The 22074-nt window shown below is 36.2% G+C and overlaps 1 protein-coding gene across 4 annotated transcripts in view; it reads left to right on the top strand.

Annotated features, from left to right (window-relative positions):
• CCDC91 (coiled-coil domain containing 91) overlaps positions 1-22074 on the top strand; it is a 408524-nt gene that overhangs the window by 146568 nt on the left and 239882 nt on the right. For 2 of the 4 annotated variants that reach the window (XM_069585459.1, XM_069585458.1), the window contains 4 exons: positions 3550-3638; positions 4510-4670; positions 5884-6087; positions 9620-9724. In XM_069585459.1, the coding sequence (XP_069441560.1) occupies positions 3620-3638; positions 4510-4670; positions 5884-6087; positions 9620-9724 (489 nt within the window). In that variant the 5' untranslated portion in view covers positions 3550-3619. The remainder of the gene's footprint in view (positions 1-3549; positions 3639-4509; positions 4671-5883; positions 6088-9619; positions 9725-22074) is intronic. The other 2 variants (XM_069585456.1, XM_069585460.1) reach the window with 2 other exon arrangements.

Raw genomic sequence — 22074 nt, 5'->3', positions numbered from 1 at the left:
TTCTCTTGTCTAATTACATTGCTTTCGTGCAGTATTAAGTGGTATTGAGATAGTCGGCATCCTTGTCTTATTCCTGATCTTGGAAGAAATACCTATAGGTTTTTTCCATTAATTACCATGATTACCTTAGTACTGAGGTCTGTATGTTTTACCATAAGAAATGATGCATTGATTTTTATTTGTACAGTGTCTTTTTTTTCCAGTGTTAATTTTGCTGTTTTTCTCCATAAGTCTATTAATATAGAGTGTTATATTAATGAATTCTCTAACCTTGCATTCCTGAACAAATCAAACTCATTCATTGCATATCATTTTCTCAGTATGGTATTAGATTATGTTTAGTAATATTTTATTTAAAACTTACACCTAGTTATTTTTAGGTAAATACTCCAAAATCTTTGTTGTTCTGGTTATTATTATTTTTATTATCAGGCTTGGCTATCAATGTTATGTTAATATTATATAACTCTAGTGAAGTTTTCCTTCATTTTCAATGCTCTGTAAGAATTTTAGAGTATTGGGATAATTCTAGTTTTGAATTTTTTGTTAGAAATTCTCTTGAAATTCTTTATAGAGTGTGCTTAGTCACTCAGTCATGTGCAGCTCTTTTCGATCCTACTGACTGTAGCCCACCAGGCTTCTCCATCCATGGGATGATTTCTCTAGGCTAGAATACTGGAGTATGTTGATATGGCGTCCTTCAGGGGATCTTCCCAATCCAGGGATCGAACCCAGGTCTCCTACATTGTAGGTGGAGTTTTACTAGTCTGAGCCGGCAGGGAAGCCCTTATGTATAAGGTAGTTGGCTTATAATTTTATTTTTTCCCCAAGGAAATATAGGCTTTTAAATTATTTAATCCAGTCATGTTTTATGGACTATATTTCTATGGAGACTTTCCCATTATATTAAGATTTTTCAAATTTATTTACCTAGAAGTCTTAGAGGATTTTAGGATTAATAAAAAAAAAACTCTTCCGTTTTAATTATTATGTTACCTTTGTTACTTAATTTTTATATTTGTACTTTTCTCCTTTTATAAATTAATAAGTTAATTACTGTTCTCTTAATTTTTTTAGAATGTCAGGATTTTGTTTAATTTGATCTGCTTTTTTAACCTTTGACATCTGCATTGTCTATTTTTTTTACATGCTTTTAAAGTTTTCTGTGTTGTTTCTATTTTAGTTTTGATATAGATATTTAATTCATTTTAAAATTAATTGAAGTAGTCAAGGCTCTACATGTTTTTTGTAAACACTGCTTTAAATGTATACCATAGATATGTAATGTTTTCTTTATTTCTTAGAAATGTGTAATGTCTTTATAGTGGAAAATTAAAATTGTACTGTGACTGGATGGATAATGAAGTAGGTGAAAAGATTCCTGGAAAAGCTTGTTGGTATTATTTTAACATTTAGAAGAGGAAACTGTGACTTCTAGAGGTTTGTGTAATTTGCCCAAGGCTGCATAACAATAAGTTGTTATGGTTCAGATTTGAACCCATTTTGATTCCACAGCTGTGGCTTTTACTTAAGCAATAATATTGTGAGGTCACAGAGGTACTGAACAGTGTGGCTTAATCAGGGAACAGTAAGTAGCACAGTGTGACTGGAGTGAAATTGGCACCTACTGGTATCATTTCTGTGTTGGGCAAATATTTCTTTGGGAAACTATTAACATGAAATAAAGCAGGATTATGTAAGATAAAGGGTAAGTGTGATGCATGTACCAGACAACCCAATGCAACTGTCTGGTGGTTAGGTGAGCCTCTGGATCAGGAAGTCTGTAGAATGGTTTGTGTTGGACATGTGAATCATTTGTCATTAACTTATAGATGATAATTTAAATAAGAACTTCTGAACCTGGTAAGAATGTTGTGAATACTGAGAAGATTAGAGGGTGTAAAAAACAGTGAAATGAAGATTGAGTGGAAAAGAGTCTGAAAAACAAGAAAAAAAGTCAAAATACTAGAAGGAATTTAGGATGTGTGTGCATGTGTGTGCTGAGTCACTTCAGTCAAGTCCAACTCTGTAGCCTGACAGGCTCCTCTGTCCATGGGATCCTCCAGACAAGAATACTGGAGTGGGTTGCCATGCCTTCCTCTAGGAATTTAGGCTATAGTGGCTTATAGGTGCCAAAGGAAGACTTTCAAGGAAAAGGGAAAGTCATTAGTGTGTGATGTGCTCTGGAGTAAAAGAAGGATAAAATAAAAAATGTTCATTTAACTTAACAATAGCTGAAAGAAAATTAATATCATAAATTATGAGTCTAGTGGAGTGACGAGGATTTGAAAGAAAAAGGAAATTTGGTTGTGAAGGGCAAGTGTGAGAGGGTGGTGGTAAGTATTGGAGTGTGAATGTGAGGGTGCTTCCTCGCCCTCCGTACTTTACTCCCTCAAACTCCCTTTTCCTTTCCTTTATTTATCTCATTCCTTTCTCTTACTTCCTTTATTCTACCCTCTTTCCCACTTTCTCTTCTTAACATGGCGTACTTGAACATATAATGTTACAGAGTGAGAATTTAACTCATGACAACGTGACATTTTGTCTTACATTATCGATATAAATATGAATAACATGCATGGTGGTATGGTGGTTTAGTTGCTAAGTTGTGTCTGACTTTTGCAACCCTGTGAACTGTAGTCTGCAAGCCTCCTCTGTCCATGGGATTTTTCCAGGCAAGTTATACTGGAGTTAGTTGCCATTTCCTTCTCTGGGGGATCTTCCCTATGTAGAGATCAAACCCAAGTCTCTCGATTGCAGACAGTCTCCGGACACCATAGAGGTGTAATGGTAAAGAATCTGCCTGCCAGTCCAGGAGGTACAGGAGCCTCGGGTTCCTCGGATATTATGCTGCTGAGCCACTGGGGAAACCTGTCCATACACTTTGTACCTTTTATACCTGGAAGTAAACATACTTGTCCAACAAATTTTAACAATCTTTGAAGTAATGATGAAGGTAATTTCAGCACAATGCTAAAAGCTTTACATATTTTAGTCAATTAAAACCTCATCATCACCTCTATGTCAGTTTTACAAATGAGGAAACTGAAGGAAGTTAAGTAAATTTGCCAATTGTTTTGTACTTATTTTGGCAATATAATTTCAAAGCTTATGGTCTTAATCATAAGGCTGTATTCCTTTTTCCTATACTTCAGTACCTATTGTCATTCCTTTAAAAAGTTAGTAATATTTTTAGTATAATTTTAATTTAAAATTAGAAGTTAGAATATTTTGACATTTTAGGGAAATCTGTTAGCATATAGAATAATGAAGGATAGAAAAAATAATTTCTGAAAAGGGTATATCAAGTAGAAATGTGAATTACAATTACAGGGTTTTTTTTGTGTGTTTTAGTTAAAATAGCGAAATGCTTGTTGGAGAAACAAGGATACCTTGCCCAGTATGGCACACAGTATTTGAAAAATACAATATAGATATACAGTAAAAGCATATATAAGATAATTAAGTAGTCCTGTATGGTACCAATAAAAAATTGATACAGTCTTTAGTTTGTTAATACCTAATGACCTTATAAATGTCTTTCTTCAGGGAAAAATGCAATTGCCATTGTGAGCTGCCTTCCAGAATTTATGCTAGAGCTTCGCTGACGTTGCTACTGATGCCAATGTGGAATAAAGGTCTTTATAATTTAGACAGTCAAAACGGATAAATGAATTACTCTTAAAAGTGATTTAGTTTCTCTTCTTAAACATTAAAACACACATACAAATATATTTGAATTTTTAGAAGGGACATTTGAAAATAATCTGTTTATTTTGCTGTCATCAGTATTTTTGTCTCATTTCATGTTTGGAATTGGCTTTCCTTTTGTGACCTCTGTGTTTGAACTCTAATTACAATCTAATAATGTTTTGTTGTGAAACTAAGTACAGAGTTGCTTTTCACCATTATTTGTCTGTGGAAACAAACTAAAATTGACCTTAATATGAAAAAAAAATCTTATGTTGTTCTAAAAGAAGAAATTAACACAGAGACAGTAGATTAACTATTGTAATGTCATTGGTTTTCCCCTTAGCTCTGGTAGTAACTAATTCATCTGATTTGCCTCTTGGGTCATAAACTCACTGAATATGTGGATGCATGTCCTGCTCATTGCTGTCTTCTCGGTGCCTAGTGCCTGTGTCTGGCACTTGGTAGGCATTCTAGTGCTTTTCATAACTGAATAGGTAAATAATAAAGTTAAATAATTTCTGAGTTGCAAATGGACCCCTGTGGTAATGTATTAGTATGTAAACATTAAGATTCTATTAAATTGTTTTGTTTGCCTGGGTCTCACATGGAAATGTCATGTTAAATTTAGAAACACTAGTTTTAGATCTTAGATAACAATCCCTGAAAAGTAATCATAGAATCTTCATTTTCTATCCTTTGCTTTTACTTTCCTTGTCCTGTTTCCTTTCCTTCCCTCTACTCTTTTTCTTCCCCTTAATTGCTCTTTATTTTTTCTCTTTACTAATACTTTTTTTTGGTTTGTTTGTTTTCCTTCAGTATCTGGAGTCCATCTTTCTCCAGCTTCTCCTGAGATTGTATTGGACCATGATCATACTTCCCCTTCAGTTGGCTGCCTCTCTTCTGAGCCCATCATTGCATCACCAGAGAATACACATGCAGATAATAGCATTGGCAGTCAGACTATTCCTAAAGCACAGGTAAAGACAAGCAAATTTTTATAGGAAGTTTTCCTACTTAAAAAATTGCATACTGATTTAATTGAAGTTTTCCTGATTTCCTTTTTTTTTTTTTCTGTAGATACTCTTTGAGGTTAATATCTTGAATTCAAAAAACTGAACAATGTTTGTTTTGTGACATAATTTTAAGGTGTCTAAATAGCTTTATTTACTAAAATATGATTTGAATATCCTATTTATTAAAATAGACTTACTTTTACATTGGAAATCGTGAATTTCAAAAAGGAAAATAATTACAAAAACCTTTTTCTTGGGGCTTCCCTTGTTGTCCAGTGGTTAAGAATCTGCCTGCTGATACAGGGCATACTGGTTTGATCCCTAGTCTGGAAAGAGTCCACATGCCTCAGAGCAACTAAGCCCATGCACCACAACTACTAAGCGCTCTGGAGATCAGGAGCCACAGCTTCTGAAGCCTGCATCTCTAGAGCCATGCTCTGCAACAAGAGCAGCTACTGCAATGAGAAGCTTGCACATCACAACGGAAAGTAGCCCCCATTCATTACAACTAGAGAAAGCCCACATGTAGTAATGAAGACCCAGTGCAGCCAAAAATACAATAAAATACATACATACATAATTTAATAAATATTAAAAAATATATTTCTCTTTCAGGGGAACTTAAAATATGTTTTCAAGTATTAGAGTATTCATTTCAGCTTTAGAATAAAAACAAAAATATAGCAGTCATAATGGTTATTCCTTCAACTGTCTATTGATCCAGGCCTTGTTCTAGATGCTGGATTTAGACCAGATTTCCAAAGTGCTATATACAATCTTGAGTCACCTGTTATCTTTATTAGAAAGTGATTTATAATGTAATAGACAAGCAAATTCTGAATGTGTGTGTAAATTCAAGATCTTGCGAGTGTCAGAATTTTCTATACTTATTATACACCCTCAGGATAAGAAAAAAGTTTTTTAGTGCTTTATTTGGAAAATAATAAAACCCTTAAACTCTAAGTTTAGAGAAAATTTTCTTTCTTAGGTCAGATTGTTGTAACAATTTGAGGTCTTCTGTTGATTTACTTAAAGGGTGAAATAATTTCAGAACCTTTGCTACAACTTAATTTCCAATGTGGTTTCTAGTGCCCTTTGGGTGATTTCTTTCTTGGTATAGTGTAAACTTTCCTCTCTTGTGTGTGTGTGTGTGTTTTTTTCTTTAAATGTGGTTTAGAATCAGCAATCAACACACACTCATCTGGATATCTCACTTTTTCCACTGGGTTTAACTGATGAGAAAAGTAATGGAACAATTGCTCTTGCGGATGATTCTGAGGATCCTGGAGCCAATGTATCAAACATACAGCTTCAGCAGAAAATTTCAACTCTGGAGATGAAACTCAAAGTTTCTGAAGAAGAAAAACAGAGAATTAAAAAGGTATATTTACATTTGCCTAAAAAAAAAATGTTTGAATTGCATATTCTGGAAATATAATCCCAAACTCTGAAAATTCATCAGTGGAAAAGCCGTTATGCTCTTTGTGATATGCTTAAGTTGGTTAGATGAGTCTATCACTTACAAAAGCTTTTGATAAGAAATTTCTAGCCATAAATATGTACTTTTAAAGATATGAATGGCTTTCACTAGATTTTTTTGTTTTCCTAATGAATGCTTTCCTTTGGATTTATTTTGAAAGCACATAGTGTTGCAATTTTATGTAGATTAGAAGATTTGTACTATTCATTTGTCATTAGAGAAGTCACGCATCACGAGATATTTGACAGAATACTTAGAAATACAGCTGTTCTTCACACCAGCCAGAATGGCTGCGATCCAAAAATCTGCAAGCAATAAATGCTGGAGAGGGTGTGGAGAAAAGGGAACCCTCCTACACTGTTGGTGGGAATGCAAACTAGTACAGCCACTATGGAGAACAGTGTGGAGATTCCTTAAAAAATTGCAAATAGAACTCCCTTATGACCCAGCAATCCCACTTCTGGGCATACACACCGAGGAAACCAGAATTGAAAGAGACACATGTACCCCAATGTTCATCACAGCACTGTTTATAATAGCCAGGACATGGAAACAACCTAGATGTCCATCAGCAGATGAATGGATAAGAAAGCCGTGGTACATATACACAATGGAGTATTACTCAGCCGTTAAAAAGAATTCATTTGAATCAGTTCTGATGAGATGGATGAAACTGGAGCCAATTATACAGAGTGAAGTAAGCCAGAAAGAAAAACACCAATACAGTATACTAACACATATATATGGAATTTAGGAAGATGGCAATGACGACCCTGTATGCAAGTCAGGAAAAAGGACACAGATGTGTATAACGGACTTTTGGACTCAGAGGGAGAGGGAGAGGGTGGGATGATTTGGGAGAATGGGAATTCTAACATGTATACTATCATGTAAGAATTGAATCGCCAGTCCATGTCTGACGTAGGGTGCAGCATGCTTGGGGCTGGTGCATGGGGATGACCCAGAGAGATGTTGTGGGGAGGGAGGTGGGAGGCGGGGTCATGTTTGGGAACGCATGTAAGAATTAAAGATTTTAAAATTAAAAAAAATTAAAAAAAATAAATAAATAAAACTTCTTGACACTTCAAAAAAAAAAAAAAAGAAATACAGCTGTTCTAGTAAATTATTTGTGTGTGTTCTTATTTCTGTTTTCTACAAAGGTCTCTATAAAAAGACTTGAGCAAGTTTATCGGAAGTATGTGTTGAGGTCATTTCAGTTCAGAGGATCAGTCATGTCCGACTCTGCAGCCTCATGGACTACAGCACGCCAGGCCTCCCTGTCCATTGCCAACTCCCAGAGTTTACTTAAACTCAAGTCCATTGAGTCAGTGATGCCATCCAACCATCTCATCCTCTGTTGTCCCCTTTTCCTCCTGCCTTCAATCTTTCCCAGCATCAGAGTCTTTTCCAGTGAGTCAGTTCTTCACATCAGGTGGTCAAAGTATTGCAGTTTCAGCTTCAGCATCAGTCATTCCAATGAATATTCAGGACTGATTTCCTTTAGGATTGACTGGTTGGATCTCCTTGTAGTCCAACGGACTCTTAAGAGTCTTCTTTAACACCACAGTTCAAAAGAATCAATTCTTCACCACTCAGCTTTCTTAATGATCCAACTCTCACATCCGTATGTGACTACTGGAAAAATCATAGCTTTAAATAGACTGACATTTGTTGGCAAAGCAATGTGTCTTCTTTTTAATATGCTCTCTTGGTTGGGTGTAACTTTTCTTCCAAGGAGCAAGTTTCTTTTAATTTTATGGCTGCAGTCACCATCATTGGTAGTCTTGGAGCCCCCAAAATAAAGTCTGTCACTATTTCCAAGGTTTCCCCATCTATTTGCCATGAAGTGATGGGACCAGATGCCATGATCTTAGTTTTCTGAATGTTGAGTTTTAAGCCAACTTTTTCACTCTCCTCTTTCACTTTCATCAAGAGGCTTTTTAGTTCCTCTTCACTTTCTGCCATAAGGGTGGTGTCATCTGCATATGTGAGGTGATTGATATTTCTCCTGGCAATCTTGATTCCAGCTTGTGCTTCATCCAGCCCAATGTTTTGCATGATGTACTCTGTGTATAAGTTAAATAAGCACGGTGGCAATATACAGCCTTGATGTACTCCTTTCCTGATTTGGAACCAGTCTGCTGTTTCATGTCCAGTTCTTCCTGTTGCTTCCTGACCTGCATACAGGTTTCTCAAGAGGCAGGTCAGGTGGTCTGGTATCCCCACCTTTTTAAGAAGTTTCTAGAGTGTGTTGTGGTCTGCAAAGAGTTGGACACGACTGAGCGACTTCACTTTCACTTTCACTTTCACACAGTCATAGCTTTGGCATAGTCAAAAAAGCAGAAGTAGATGTTTTTCTGGAACTCGCGCTTTTTCGATGATGATCTCTCGTTCCTCTGTCTTTTCTAAATCTAGCTTGAACATCTAGAAGTTCATGGTTCATGTACTGTGGAAGCCTGGCTTGGAGAATTTTGAGCATTACTTTACTAGCGTGTGACATGAGTGCAATTGTGCGATAGTTTGAGCATTTGACATTGCTTTTCTTTGGGATTGGAATGAATACTGACTTTTTCCAGTCCTGTGGACACTGCTGAGTTTCCAAATTTGCTGGCATATTGAGTGGAGCACTTTCACAGCATCATCTTTTAGGATTTGGAATTCTGTCACCTCTGCTAGCTTTGCCTGTAGTGATGCTTCCTAAGGCCCACTTGACTTCACATTACAGAATGTCTGGCTCTAGATGAGTAATCACACCATCATCATTATCTGGGTCGTGAAGATCTTTTTTGTACAGTTCTGTGTATTCTTGCCACCTCTTCTTAATATCTTCTTCTGTTAGGTCCATATCATTTCTGTCCTTTATTGTACCCGTCTTTGCATGAAATGTTCCTTTGGTATCTCTGATTTTCTTGAAGAGATCTCTAGTCCTTCCCATTCTATTGTTTTCCTCTGTTTCTGTGCATCAATTGCGGAAGAATGCTTTCTTATTTCTTCTTGATATTCTTTGTAACTCTGCATTCAAATAGATATATCTTTCCTTTTCACCTTTGCCTTTAGCTTCACTTCTTTTCTCAGCTATTTGTAAGGCCTCCTCAGACAACCTTTTTGCTTTTCTTTTCCTTGGGGATGGTCTTGATCCCTGCCTCCTGTACATATGTTGAAATAGCATGTTATTTATAGTTAGCTAAAATGCTTTTATATATTTATTTAATAAGCATGAATGCTTTTAGTATTATCAAGGTTAGTGTTAATGTTAGTGTTTGCTATTGGTCTGGAAAGGCGAGTTAAGCGTACATTTTATATTGTTGAAATCTAAAGACCATGCTTCCTGTGGGTTCTTTCCTTTCCAAATATTTTCTGTGTGTCATTGAAAAATCAGAGTCTATGTTTTGCCATAAATAGTATACAATTTATGCTTGGTTTTTTCTTTTAGGATGTGGAATCATTGATGGAGAAACATCGTATCTTAGAAAAAGATTTCCTTAAAGAAAAAGAGCAAGAGGCCATTTCTTTTCAAGATAGATACAAAGAACTTCAGGTAAACAGCAAATTAAAAATTTAATATGTAAGCCTTTTGATGAAGTATGTTACATATAATTTCAGAAAGTGCTCAATAAATGCTCTATGAGTGAGGGATCAGATACTTGCTTAAATATGTAAAATACTGACTAATATTGATGTAATCAATGATAAATGCCATTTTGAAAAGTAGATATCTCTGAGGAGCTGTCAAGGTTAGTTGCTTGAGTTTCAGTCTGGCTTAAAATATTCTGTTTCTGATGATTTTCTCAATTTGGAAATTGCACATTGCAGTTTTTCATATTGTGATTACATTTGAAAAGAACTGATATATTTAACCTTTTTCATAAATGTAATCAGTCTCTTTTTCTCCTCACATTTCCTTAACAAATTTGTTTCTTCTGCAGTCTTATCCGTCTCAGTAAATAGCAATTCTGTCTTTCCAGTTGCTAAAGCTGAAACCCAGATTTACACCTTTTGTACTTACTCCAAGTCTGTTCCTTTAGCTGTTGGCTCTACCTTCACAATATCCAGGTTTTGACTGTTTTTCATTATGGTCACTGCTGCCAGCCTATTCTAAGCCACTCTTATTTCTTCCTTGGAATGCTGAAGTATCTTCTATTCTAACTTATCTTTCTGCTTCTGTCGTTGCCCACTTACAGATCATTCTCTACATGGCAGCCAGTGTGATCTGTTTAATAGTTAAAGCTGCTCATGTCATTTCTCGCTCTGAAATCTTCGGTGGCTTCTCATCTCACTCAAACTAAAAGTCAAGTAAGTCCTTAAAATGGTTTGCAAGGCCCTTCATTTTCTTGCATCCCTTCTCCCTTCTTTTCCCTGACTCTTCCTCCTCAATTGTTTTACTTTATCCTGCGGTCTAGAATACACATCCCTCACTTTTCTGCATGGTTTACTTTTTGATATCATCCTGGTCTCCATGCCAGTCTCACCTTATCAAGGGAAACCTTTTAGATAGTGCTGACATACCCTACCAGCCTTCCCATATTCTCCTTTATTTTTCTCCATAGCACTTTTTACATCTGACAGAGTGTGTATTTACTTGTTTATTTGCATAGATCATTTTAATAGTCTTCTAAGTGGTCTTCTAGCTTCTACCCTTGCTCTTCACTCCTAATGAGTCTTTGTTTCAGCAGGTGAAATAATGTTTTTAAGAATGTGAATCACTTCATTACCCAACCTCAATTATCATTCTCCTTTCAGTGTAAATCTTCTGACTTCTCTCCAACTCACTGCCAACACCCCCCCACCGCCCCCCACCCCCAACCCCACCCCACCCCACCCCGCCCCAAGTGACTCTTGCCTGACCTCACCTCAGCTGCTAACTTACACTGAGTTCCTAATGAGGTCCAGGTGAATGTGTGAGTCTATGTTACTGAGAGCATTCCCTCCCTGTTGGGGTGGTGCGTGGAGGGAAACAATATGTGATTCATTCACATTTTCTCCAACTGGAATGCTCTTCCTTTCAGATATCTGCATGGTTTTGTTTTAAAAAGGGCAAAACTTGAAAATAAGGGAAAGCATTAAGAGTGTGTTCTTTCAGGAGGACATTACTTACTTGACCTACTCACAGATTATTTAGGAGAAATATAGCAGTGCTATTAAACAGTGCTCACTGTTTACTGTTGATTAAAAGTCTCGGTTGTATTGACGGTACATGCCAATTTTTTTTGACAGAAAAGGTACAAACAATACTGGTCTTTTAGAATTTCAAAACATACTGTTCATATTACCTTATAGGATATTCATCATTTTTGTTTCTAACTAGGACTCTTGCTTAGTCTAATACTCTGTTATTTAAATTTTCTATCCATGTGTGCTAAGTTGCTTCAGTTGTGTCTGACTCTTTTTGACACTATGGACTATAGCCTGCTAGGCTCCCCTGCCCATGGGATTCTCCAGCTAAGAATATTGGAGTGGGTTGCCATCCCCTCCTCCAGGGGATCTTCCCACCTAGGCATCGAACCCGTGTCTCTTATGTCTCCTGTGTTGACAGGCAGATTCTTTACCACTAGCATTACCTGGGATGCCCTTTTTATAGGTATGCCAATTGAAATGCTCTTTGCAATGGTCTTAACATCTGATTCATTCTGTTAGCATAAATGGTTAATTAATAAAGAGTAGATTAAGCCTGTGATGTGTTTCCTTTATATTTATGTGAATCACATTTCAACTGTTTGAAAATTGTACTCCCTAACAACTCTCATGAACGCTTGCTACCTTTAGAAACTTGCTCAAATGCTACCTTCTTCTGGAAGCTTTCTTTGACTATTCTGTAGAAAATAAGAATCTGTGTACATGGTCAGCATTTCCTATCCCCATTTCTTTTCTCCCCCTCTCGTCATAACACCTGTTATTTCATTTTGATTTGTTTATTTTTTGTTTTCCTCTACCAGAGTGTAAGCTCCATGAGATTAGGAACTTTCCTTTCCAATGCTTGGAGCAATACTGGCTTATAATATGGCTCAGTTAATACTCTTGAATGAAAGAATTCATTAATATAATGCACCGTGCTCCCCAAGGGCTAATTACAGTGTGTATGTCCACATTTATAGTCCCATACTTAGAATTATAGTGCTTATTAGTAGGTTCAGTACTGAATACTGAATACTTTGTGTTTTCTTTTCTCTACATTGAGTGACTTATTCTGGGCCTGCTAGTGAGACAGATACCTTTGAAATTCAGTTTCTCAGTCTGTTAATGCGAATAATAACGTACCTGAGAGACCAACACCTGACATTATAACACTGAGCTTTCCATAGTGAAGGCCAATAGTGACAACATAATTGTTGACCTACTGTTTTTACTGTCAATAGTGATAAGAGTAACAACTTCAGTTTTCAAAGTGGATATTCAGTATTAAAAATTTTCAAAACTAATATTCAATATTAAAACTAATATTCAATATTTAAAATATTTTCCTTTTACTAGAAACAATACTTCCCAAGAAAACATTTTTTGGTGATTTTCATTCAGTACCAAAAAGGACCTCTCTCCTTTTCTTATTATGTGTAAAAAAAGAGTAAACTAACAGCGAGTATTTTATCACCTTGGCTAAATAAGTGATAGAAAAGTATACTAGGAAGTCTAATAGTCAAATTGAACTCAAAGACAGGCATTCTGTTTAGTTTCTCTATCACTGCTGGGTGATGGAAGAAGTCTGGGCTTATCATTTTGGTCTTTGCTCATAGAGCTGGAGAAGGGACCATGTTTTTTTCCAAGGGGTTTGACTCTCATAGGGTGTTTACTATCTAAAAGTTACCTGTTCTGCTAGGTTGCCCCTTTCATGAACCTTTGGGTAGAGAAGGATAGCTTTTCTTTGGGCTTGTCTAGTTTGTGCTCCTTGGCATGTGCTCATTGCTGGTCATTCCATTATCCAGTTTGGAATTTATGAGGGAGACTAAAAGCAAACTTACAGAATTTGCTACTGTGTCATTCCTGGGTCCTCAGATTCCCAGGTGGTCTGTTTTCTTGTCTCTCTCTGTAGTTTTCTTAGATTTGTTTTAAAGATAATGTCTGGGCCTTTCAGCTGTACTTACTGAGAAACCTAGGGAGAGGTGCATCTACCTCATCTTAGTCTAGAAGTGAAATAAGAAGAAATATTTTAAATTTTAAATATTATGTATTGTAGCTACTACAGGAAATCAATTCCACCTTAAAATACATTAATTTAAAGCAAGTATTTTGAGTAAATTTTTTAAAATGAAATTAGTGTAAGTAATCAACTCATAGAGTCATTATAGATAGAGGAGGGGCAAATAAAAATATGTGTAGCTCAATTTGTGAGATAATTCATAAATCTCTATATCTGCATTATGCTTATAAGTTTATGCATAAATAGGTAATGCGTTAGACTTTTTGGAAGGATATTTTTAATAAATATTTTTAAATTAATTGTACCTGATTATTAAGAATTGAGAAAATCTTGGGCTTTGCTCTTTGACCTACTTTGTGTAATTCATTTTTTTCTGGGAATATAGCCCTTTTAAAAAAACTGGTGCAAAGTTTTTTCTATCTATTACTTTTTAAGAAACAGAAGATGTGATTAAATTTGTGAATATCAGAGGAGAATACTCTATGCTAAATATAAGTAAGATGAAATTTTAGCAAAAGTGACTTTTGAAATCATGAATATTAAGTTTTTTGCTTAAATTTGTGGCCTGTCAGTCATCCCTCAGATATTTGAAAGTTAATGTATTTATTGTATATTTTCTTCAGACTGTGGTAATCCATATAATTTTTCTTTAAGCCATATGTTACATACAAGTTTTTAAGTTTGTGTGGAGCTCAATGAAATAGAAAACATTTTCTTTTCTGCTATTTTTGATGATAGGGATAATATATTGGTGCTTGCCTCTCTGTGATATCCTAAATGAAGCAAAATATCCAGGAGTACGCAAAGATAATCCTGGCAAGACTGGATTAAATTAACTGAAAAGTTTATGTGTGGAGGTGTACAATACAGAAAAAGAAAAAAAAAATTCACACCTTCTCATCACCATGAAAAATCTAGGTGTTTTCAAGTGATCTGAAAATGTAGTACTTTAATTTTTAATCTTGTAAAGAAATCTGCCTCCACTTAGACTAGTGTTGGGTGTGCCTTTGTCATGATTTTAGTCTAACCAGAGATCGAGTAATTAATAAATGGAATGTTTGTAAGACCCTTCAACTTTGAATAAAACAAAACAAAACAAAAACACTAACTCTTACAGAGAATTCTGCCAGTGTTGATTTTTGTGATATGGTCTAATTGCTAGGCTAGGTGGAGGGGTGTGAATGTGCCGATAACAGAAGGAAATAACAAAGAACATGAAGGCTGCAGTACAATGGGGGTGTGCACTACCTCTCCTTTCCTGTTCTGTCCAGGGTGTGTAGCCCTAGCAGAGGAAGAAACGTGAGTCATGCTGCGTTTGTCTGAGGTAGCTATTTAAAGGACTTCTCATGAAACATGAATAGAGAACTTATCTTAGTATAATTTGGATTCCAGTGTCTTCTGTTTTCTTTCTTTGACTCTCATAGCAAGTACATCATACCTGTGACAGGCAGTGAGGAAATTTGGAAGCTTACCAAATTATGCATCTCATAGTGTGACCACATTTTAACAGGTTTAACCAATAGATCTTAGCTGATTGTTAAATTATCTCTGATAGTTGTCAGTATTGGTACCTATGGCTAGATCTGGGAATTTTCTATACAGACTCTTTAAAGATTGAGTCTGTTCCTCCAAATGCTATTCCCCATTGATGTTGCTTAGCTATATAGTATGTTGAGTGTTCTGTTTGAGAATTTAATTTTAAAAAATATTGTGAAAATCCAGTGTTTCACAGGACTTACAGTTGATCTCATAAATGGGTTTTAACCTGTGTTCTGTTGCTGATTTCAAAGGTTACATTACTTCAATAAGAATAGATATTATTCTTAGTATTTTTGCATACTTTTAAAGTGAATACTAGTCAGCTGTTGGGAAGTTGGGTGCTTAGCCAGAGACCAAGTAATATTAATAGTTATGCTTTATGGCATTAAAGCAATGGCTTTGATATCCTTGAGCATTTAACTTGATAACTTGTGAGGAATTAATCAGTTCTGCATAAGTAAACCAAAATGTAGTTGATGGTAGAAATACCAAGAGAAGTAGAATTGAAAATAGAGCCTGGAGACGTTACTGAAATTTAAGAGTTGCTTCTTTTGGTTTAGCAGGGAGAGTGGTTTCTTGAGATGGAATCTGCTCTAGGTGAAAATGCTGTGAAAGTGGTCAAATGACAACCAGGGTTTAGAATATTATGCAAACTTAGGTGGTAAATGGCAGGGTTTGAAAGGATTGACTCCAGTTTTGGAAAAGTTCTACTGTGGGTCCAATACTATCAAGCAGCACTGCATGCTACCAAGAGTGTTTGTGAAAGGAAGAGTCAGTTGTTGTGGCCAACTTCATTGCTAGCCTTATTTCAAGAAATTGCCATACTACCACAGCCTTCAGCAACCACCATCTTGATCAGTCAGAAGCCATCAACACTGAGGCAAAACCCTCCACCAGCAAAATGAGTAGAATTCACTGAAGACTCAAGTGATTACTGGTATTTTTTAGCAGGAAAGTATTTTTTGACTAAGGTCACTACATTGTTTTTTTACGCATAATGCTATTTGCACACTTAATAGATGAAAGCATGCTGTAAAGATAACTTTTATGTCACTCTTGCCAAAATATTTGTGTGACTTGCTTTATTTTGGTATCACTTTACTGTGATGGTTTGGAATCAAACCACAGTATCTGTGAGGCATGCCTATATACAGGTGGTAGTGTACTAAATAAATATACTTATTTGAGGAAATATTCTCCTTTTCCTTTTTAAAGAATATTTCTTGGATGCCCATGCATAGTGGCTCATTAAGAGATTCCTTATTATTTTCATTTTATATTATCTGAATATATTATTCTGTTTTCTTTTATTATAAAGTATTGCTTCTTTTCAGTCTATTCTTTCAATTTCTTACTCTTTAAAGTCAAAGAATTTTACTATAATATGTCTTGGTATTGGTCATTCTGGGTTGATTTTCCTAGATTTCCAGTATGTCCTTTAATATACATCAGTTTCAGTTCAGTTCAGTCGCTCAGTCGTGTCCGACTCTTTGCGACCCCATGAATCGCAGCACACCAGGCCTCCCTGTCCATCACCATCTCCTGGAGTTCACTCAGACTCACGTCCATCGAGTCCGTGATGCCATCCAGCCATCTCATCCTCGGTCGTCCCCTTCTCCTCCTGCCTCCAATCCCTCCCAGCATCAGAGTCTTTTCCAATGAGTCAACTCTTCGCATGAGGTGGCCAAAGTACTGGAGCTTCAGCTTTAGCATCATTCCTTCCAGAGAAATCCCAGAGCTGATATCCTTCAGAATGGACTGGTTGGATCTCCTTGCAGTCCAAGGGACTCTCAAGAGTCTTCTCCAACACCACAGTTCAAAAGCATCACTTCTTCGGCGCTCAGCCTTCTTCACAGTCCAACTCTCACATCCATACATGACCACAGGAAAAACCATAGCCTTGACTAGACGGACTTTAGTCAGCAAAGTAATCTCTCTGCTTTTCAATATGCTATCTAGGTTGGTCATAACTTTTCTTCCAAGGAGTAAGCATCTTTTAATTTCATGGCTGCAGTCACCATCTGCAGTGATTTTGGAGCTCAAAAAAATAAAGTCTGACACTGTTTCCACTCTTTCTCCATCTATTTCCCATGAAGTGATGGGACCAGATGCCATGATCTTTGTTTTCTGGATGTTGAGCTTTAAGCCAACTTTTTCACTCTCCTCTTTCACTTTCATCAAGAGGCTTTTTAGTTCCTCTTCACTTTCTGCCATAAGGGTGCATATCTGCATGTCTGAGGTTATTGATATTTCTCCCGGCAATCTTGATTCCAGCTTGTGTTTCTTCCAGTCCAGTGTTTCTCATGATGTACTCTGCATATAAGTTAAATAAGCAGGGTGACAATATACAGCCTTGACGTACTCCTTCTCCTATTTGGAACCAGTCTGTGGTTCCATGTCCAGCTCTAACTGTTGCTTCCTGACCTGCATACAGATTTCTGAAGAGGCAGGTCAGGTGGTCTGGTATTCCCATCTCTTGAAGAATTTTCCACAGTTTATTGTGATCCACACAGTCAAAGGCTTTGGCATAGTCAATAAAGCAGAAATAGATGTTTTTCTGGAACTCTCTTGCATCTTCCATGATCCAGCAGATGTTGGCAATTTGATCTCTGGTTCCTCTGCCTTTTCTAAAACCGGCTTGAACATCTGGAAGTTCACGGTTCACGTATTGCTGAAGCCTGGCTTGGAGAATTTTGAGCATTACTTTACTAGCATGTGAGATGAGTGCAATTGTGCGGTAGTTTGAGCATTCTTTGGCGTTGCCTTTCTTTGGGATTGGAATGAAAACTGACCTTTTCCAGTCCTGTGGCCACTGCTGAGTTTTCCAAATTTGCTGGCATATTGAGTAGAGCACTTTCACAGCATCATCTTTCAGGATTTGAAATAGCTTAATTGGAATTCCATCACCTCCACTAGCTTTGTTCATAGTGGTGCTTTCTAAGGCCCACTTGATTTCACATTCCAAGATGTGTGGCTCTAGATTAGTGATCACATCATCATGATTATCTGGGTTTTGAAGATCTTTTTTGTACAGTTCTTCTGTGTATTCTTGCCACCTCTTCTTAATATCTGCTGCTTCTGTTAGGTCAAGTAGTTGTTATTAATTGTAAACTTAATACCTGTATTATTTTCTCACTATTTTTTATTCATTCTGGTGACTAATTGTGTGTGTATTGGTTACTCTTTGTCTTCCATATTGCCCTTTATTCTTGAATCCTTTTCATCTCTTTTTTCTTACACTGTTGACATAAAATGTGTTTCCTCTTATTCTCTTAAGGTGTTAAGAAAATAAATGTTCTTAAATGTGTTCTCTTAAGGTATTGTCCATTCAGCTCTTTTGATATTATGTTCTTTTTAATTTAGTCATCATTTCTGGAATAATTTATTATTTTATAATTTTTTAAAAATTTCTTACATCATTCCTGAATTTTTCTAATAATAATTCATATTATTCTATAATCTACTTTATTACTTTCATAATATCTTTTAACTTACCTTGAAGTACAAGGATAGAATTTAAAATTTCTTTTTGTAATATATATTTCTACTGTGCCTTTATATTCTGTGGGGCTGTCATGCTGTTCCATAAATACATAAATAAAACATTGTCTGGCATTTGACTTAATAATTTTTTTTTGTTTTTATGCGAAATTGGTTTTCTTGATCTTTTTAACTGGAGGAGTGATTTAAGGCTTTTTTTCCCCCTCATGATTGTATAGTGCTCTTGTATTTTTGTCAGATTAAAAGAATGTGGCAAAATTTATAGATTTTTCTGATGCTGTTCCTTTCTTTCACTTTAACTTGATATTATTTTCCTTCCTTTTTTTTTTTTTTTAAGTGGTTGTTGTCTCATGCTTGGTCTGTGTGGATTCCGTTCCTAGCTTTTTCTGCTCAGTACGGGGCTGGCTTTCTCTTGACGTACTTAGAGTTTACTGGATCTAGTTTATCCAGGCCATTTACACTAGGGACACTCATGCTTACGGGAATGGAAGGCCCCTCCGTCTTACCTGCTGTCCTCATGCTGGCCTGCTGAGTTGTTGTTGTTGTTCACTCCCTCAGTTGATACGATTTCCTTTGGGATTAACTGGTTTGATCTTGCATTCCAAGGGACTCTCAAGAGTTTTCTCCAACGCTGTAGTTCAAAAGCATCAATCTTTTGGCGCTTAGCCTTCTTTATGATCCATCTCCCATCTATTAGCTGTTTTGGAGTTCTCATGTCTGTCTGATATCCCATTGCTTTCATCTTTCCTCCTGCACAGATTCTGATGCCATGTAGTCTTTAGACTGTTCTTGGTTTATCCTCACTTGCTTATATCTGGCATTCACAGAGATACTGTCACATCTGTTTTTATGAATGATATTGATTATGAACTTTTAGTTCATATTTCTTAAGGTGCTCTATGTGTTTTTGTGAAGGAATTTTGGGAGATCTAAGAACTATATCATCACTACTGCCAGAGACCCAGTATTCTCTCATTGTTGTTGTTGTTCAGTTGCTAAGTCATGTCCAACTTTTTGCACCCCATGAACAGCAGCATGCCAGGTTCCCTATCCTTCATTATGTCCCTGAGTTTGTGCAAACTCATGTCCATTGAGTTGGTGATGCCATCCAGCCACCTCATCCTCTGTCAGCCTCTTCTCCTCTTGCCCTCAGTCTTTCCCAGTATCAGGGTCTTTTCCAGTGAATCAGCTCTTTGCATTAGGTGGCCAAAATATCGGAGCTTCAACTTCAGCACCAGTCCTTCCAATGAATATTAAGGGTTCATTTCCTTTAGAATTGACTGGTTTGGTCTCCTTGCTCTCCAAGGGATTCTCAAGAGTCTTCTCCAGCACCACAGTTTGAAAGCATCAGTTGTTCTGCACTCAGCTTTCTTTTTTTCTGCTTTTCTCTTCTTACCTTTTTTTATGGTCCAAATCTCACATCCATGCGGTCACTGTTAATGGTTATTAAAGGGAGTTGTCTGGGATGGTGAAGGTTAAACATATGCTTTCCCCAAGGATGCTTACCTGTTTATGGAATTAGTACTAGATTACAGGGAGTCATAGGTTTCTAAATTGCTTAATACAATTTGTGGCTAAAAAACATCTTTTGTTTATTTTTGTATACTACTGCTTGGTCCTTGTAGGTGCCTGTGAGAATTATTGAAATAAAAGAGAAATGTCAAGAGAATAAAGGAAAACTACTTGGGAAGACTACTACTTTATGTGTTGTTTCATCTTCAATTTTATAGAAAGTCAATTATATTACATTTTCCATATAGTTATTGAATTTTATGTGCTTCATTCCATTTTTTTAATAAAAGTAAAAAAATAAGTTAATTTGAGTAGGAGGGTATTTGCAAGCATATCTAAATGGTTACTACTCATTTGATTTTTTGTTCTGTAAATTATAACTTATATTTGTAACTTTTTACCTGTATCTTTAGAGTCCAGATCACTAAGATCATGATTGGTGTTCCTAATAAGAAACTTGTTAAGTCACCCCCGACCCCTGCAAAGTGTTAACTATCTTGAAAATAAACAAAGGTTTTATACTATTTCTCCTCATTCAATATTCCTTAACTTAGGTGTTGACAACCTTTCCCTAACTTGCTGCTGCTGCTGCTACTGCTGCTAAGTCGCTTCAGTCGTGTCCAACTCTTATGTGACCCCATAGATGGCAGCCCACCAGGCTCCCCTGTCCCTGGGATTCTCCAGGCAAGAACACTGGAGTGGGTTGCCATTTCATTCTCCAATGCATGAAAGTGAAAAGAGAAAGTGAAGTCGCTCAGTCATGTCCCACCCTCTGCCACCCCATGGACTGCAGCCTTCCAGGCTCCACCATCAATGGCATTTTCCAGGCAGGAGTACTGGAGTGGGGTGCCATTGCCTTCTCCGTTCCCTAACATAGGAGTTAGCAACTTTTTCTTTTAAATGAGGATCATTTTTTAGTAGATACAAATGGTGTACTTTTCCAAAAAGAAAACAATAAACTCTTAAAAAAAAGACTAGATTTTATAAAACAGTTTAAATAATAACAAAATTATAAATACTTTATAAAAGCACCCTTCCCCTTTTTATCATCCAAATATGCAGTTTTTAGAAAAGCGAAAAAATTTTAGTTCTACCAATGGTAAAAATGAATAATTGACCAGATGGATTGTTTGTTTCTAGATAGCAGTAGTAATGAGAAAATTGACCTTTTAATTTCATAGAGTTCCAAGATTGGAACCATTTTTGAGAACTGATATTATAGGTACACATTTTTAAAATTTTATATCAGTTAATATTTGAAGGTATCATGTGCTTTTTCTCATTCCTGTTCTAATAATTTTGAAAATCAAGTTGTCTCTTTATCAAAACTTCATTGTGTAATTTTGAATTCATTAGAAGAATACCATCTTCAATTCTATAGACTAATTGACCATTGTGAAAATCTTTTTTCTCATTTACACAGCAATAGAAATTTAAAATGTTTGCTACCACTTCACAAATCTAAGATAACGTAGATTACATAGATTATCTAAGATAACTTAGACACAGCCTATTAAAAAGAGTCAAGTAAGAAAGAAAAATGAATATTGTATGTTACTGCATATATATGGAATCTATAAAAATAGTACTGATGAACCTCCTTTCAGAGAAAGAACGGGGACACAGACGTAGAGAATGGACTTGTGAACATAGTGGGGGAAGGAGAGGATGGGACAAATTAAGAAAGTAGTATTGATGTATATACACTATCATGTGTAAAATAGATGGCTGGTAGCAGTTTGCTATATAGGCAGGGAGCCCAGCCTGGTGTTTTGTGACAACCTAGAAGGGCAGGAGTGAAAAAGTTGGCTTAAAGCTCAACATTCAGAAAACGAAGATCATGGCATCTGGTCCCATCACTTCATGGGAAATAGATGGAGAAACAGTGGAAACAGTGTCAGATTTTATTTTTTTGGGCTCCAAAATCACTGCAGACGGTGACTGCAGCCATGAAATTCAAAGACACTTACTCCTTGGAAGAAAAGCTATGGCCAGCCTAGAATTGAATCGCCAGTCTATGTCTGACGCAAGATGCAGCATGCTTGGGGCTGGTGCATGGGGATGACCCAGAAAGATGTTATGGGGAGGGAGGTGGGAGGGGGGTTCATGTTTGGGAATGCATGTAAGAATTAAAGATTTTAAAATTAAAAAAAAAAAATAAATAAAATAAAATGTTAAAAAAATAAAAAATTAAAAAAAAAAAA

Source organism: Ovis canadensis, chromosome 3 (genome assembly GCF_042477335.2).
Source record: "Ovis canadensis isolate MfBH-ARS-UI-01 breed Bighorn chromosome 3, ARS-UI_OviCan_v2, whole genome shotgun sequence".
NCBI classification, from domain to species: Eukaryota; Metazoa; Chordata; class Mammalia; order Artiodactyla; family Bovidae; genus Ovis; species Ovis canadensis.
Note: the sequence above shows the minus strand (reverse complement) of the source record. Positions and strands in the feature narration are given on the sequence as shown.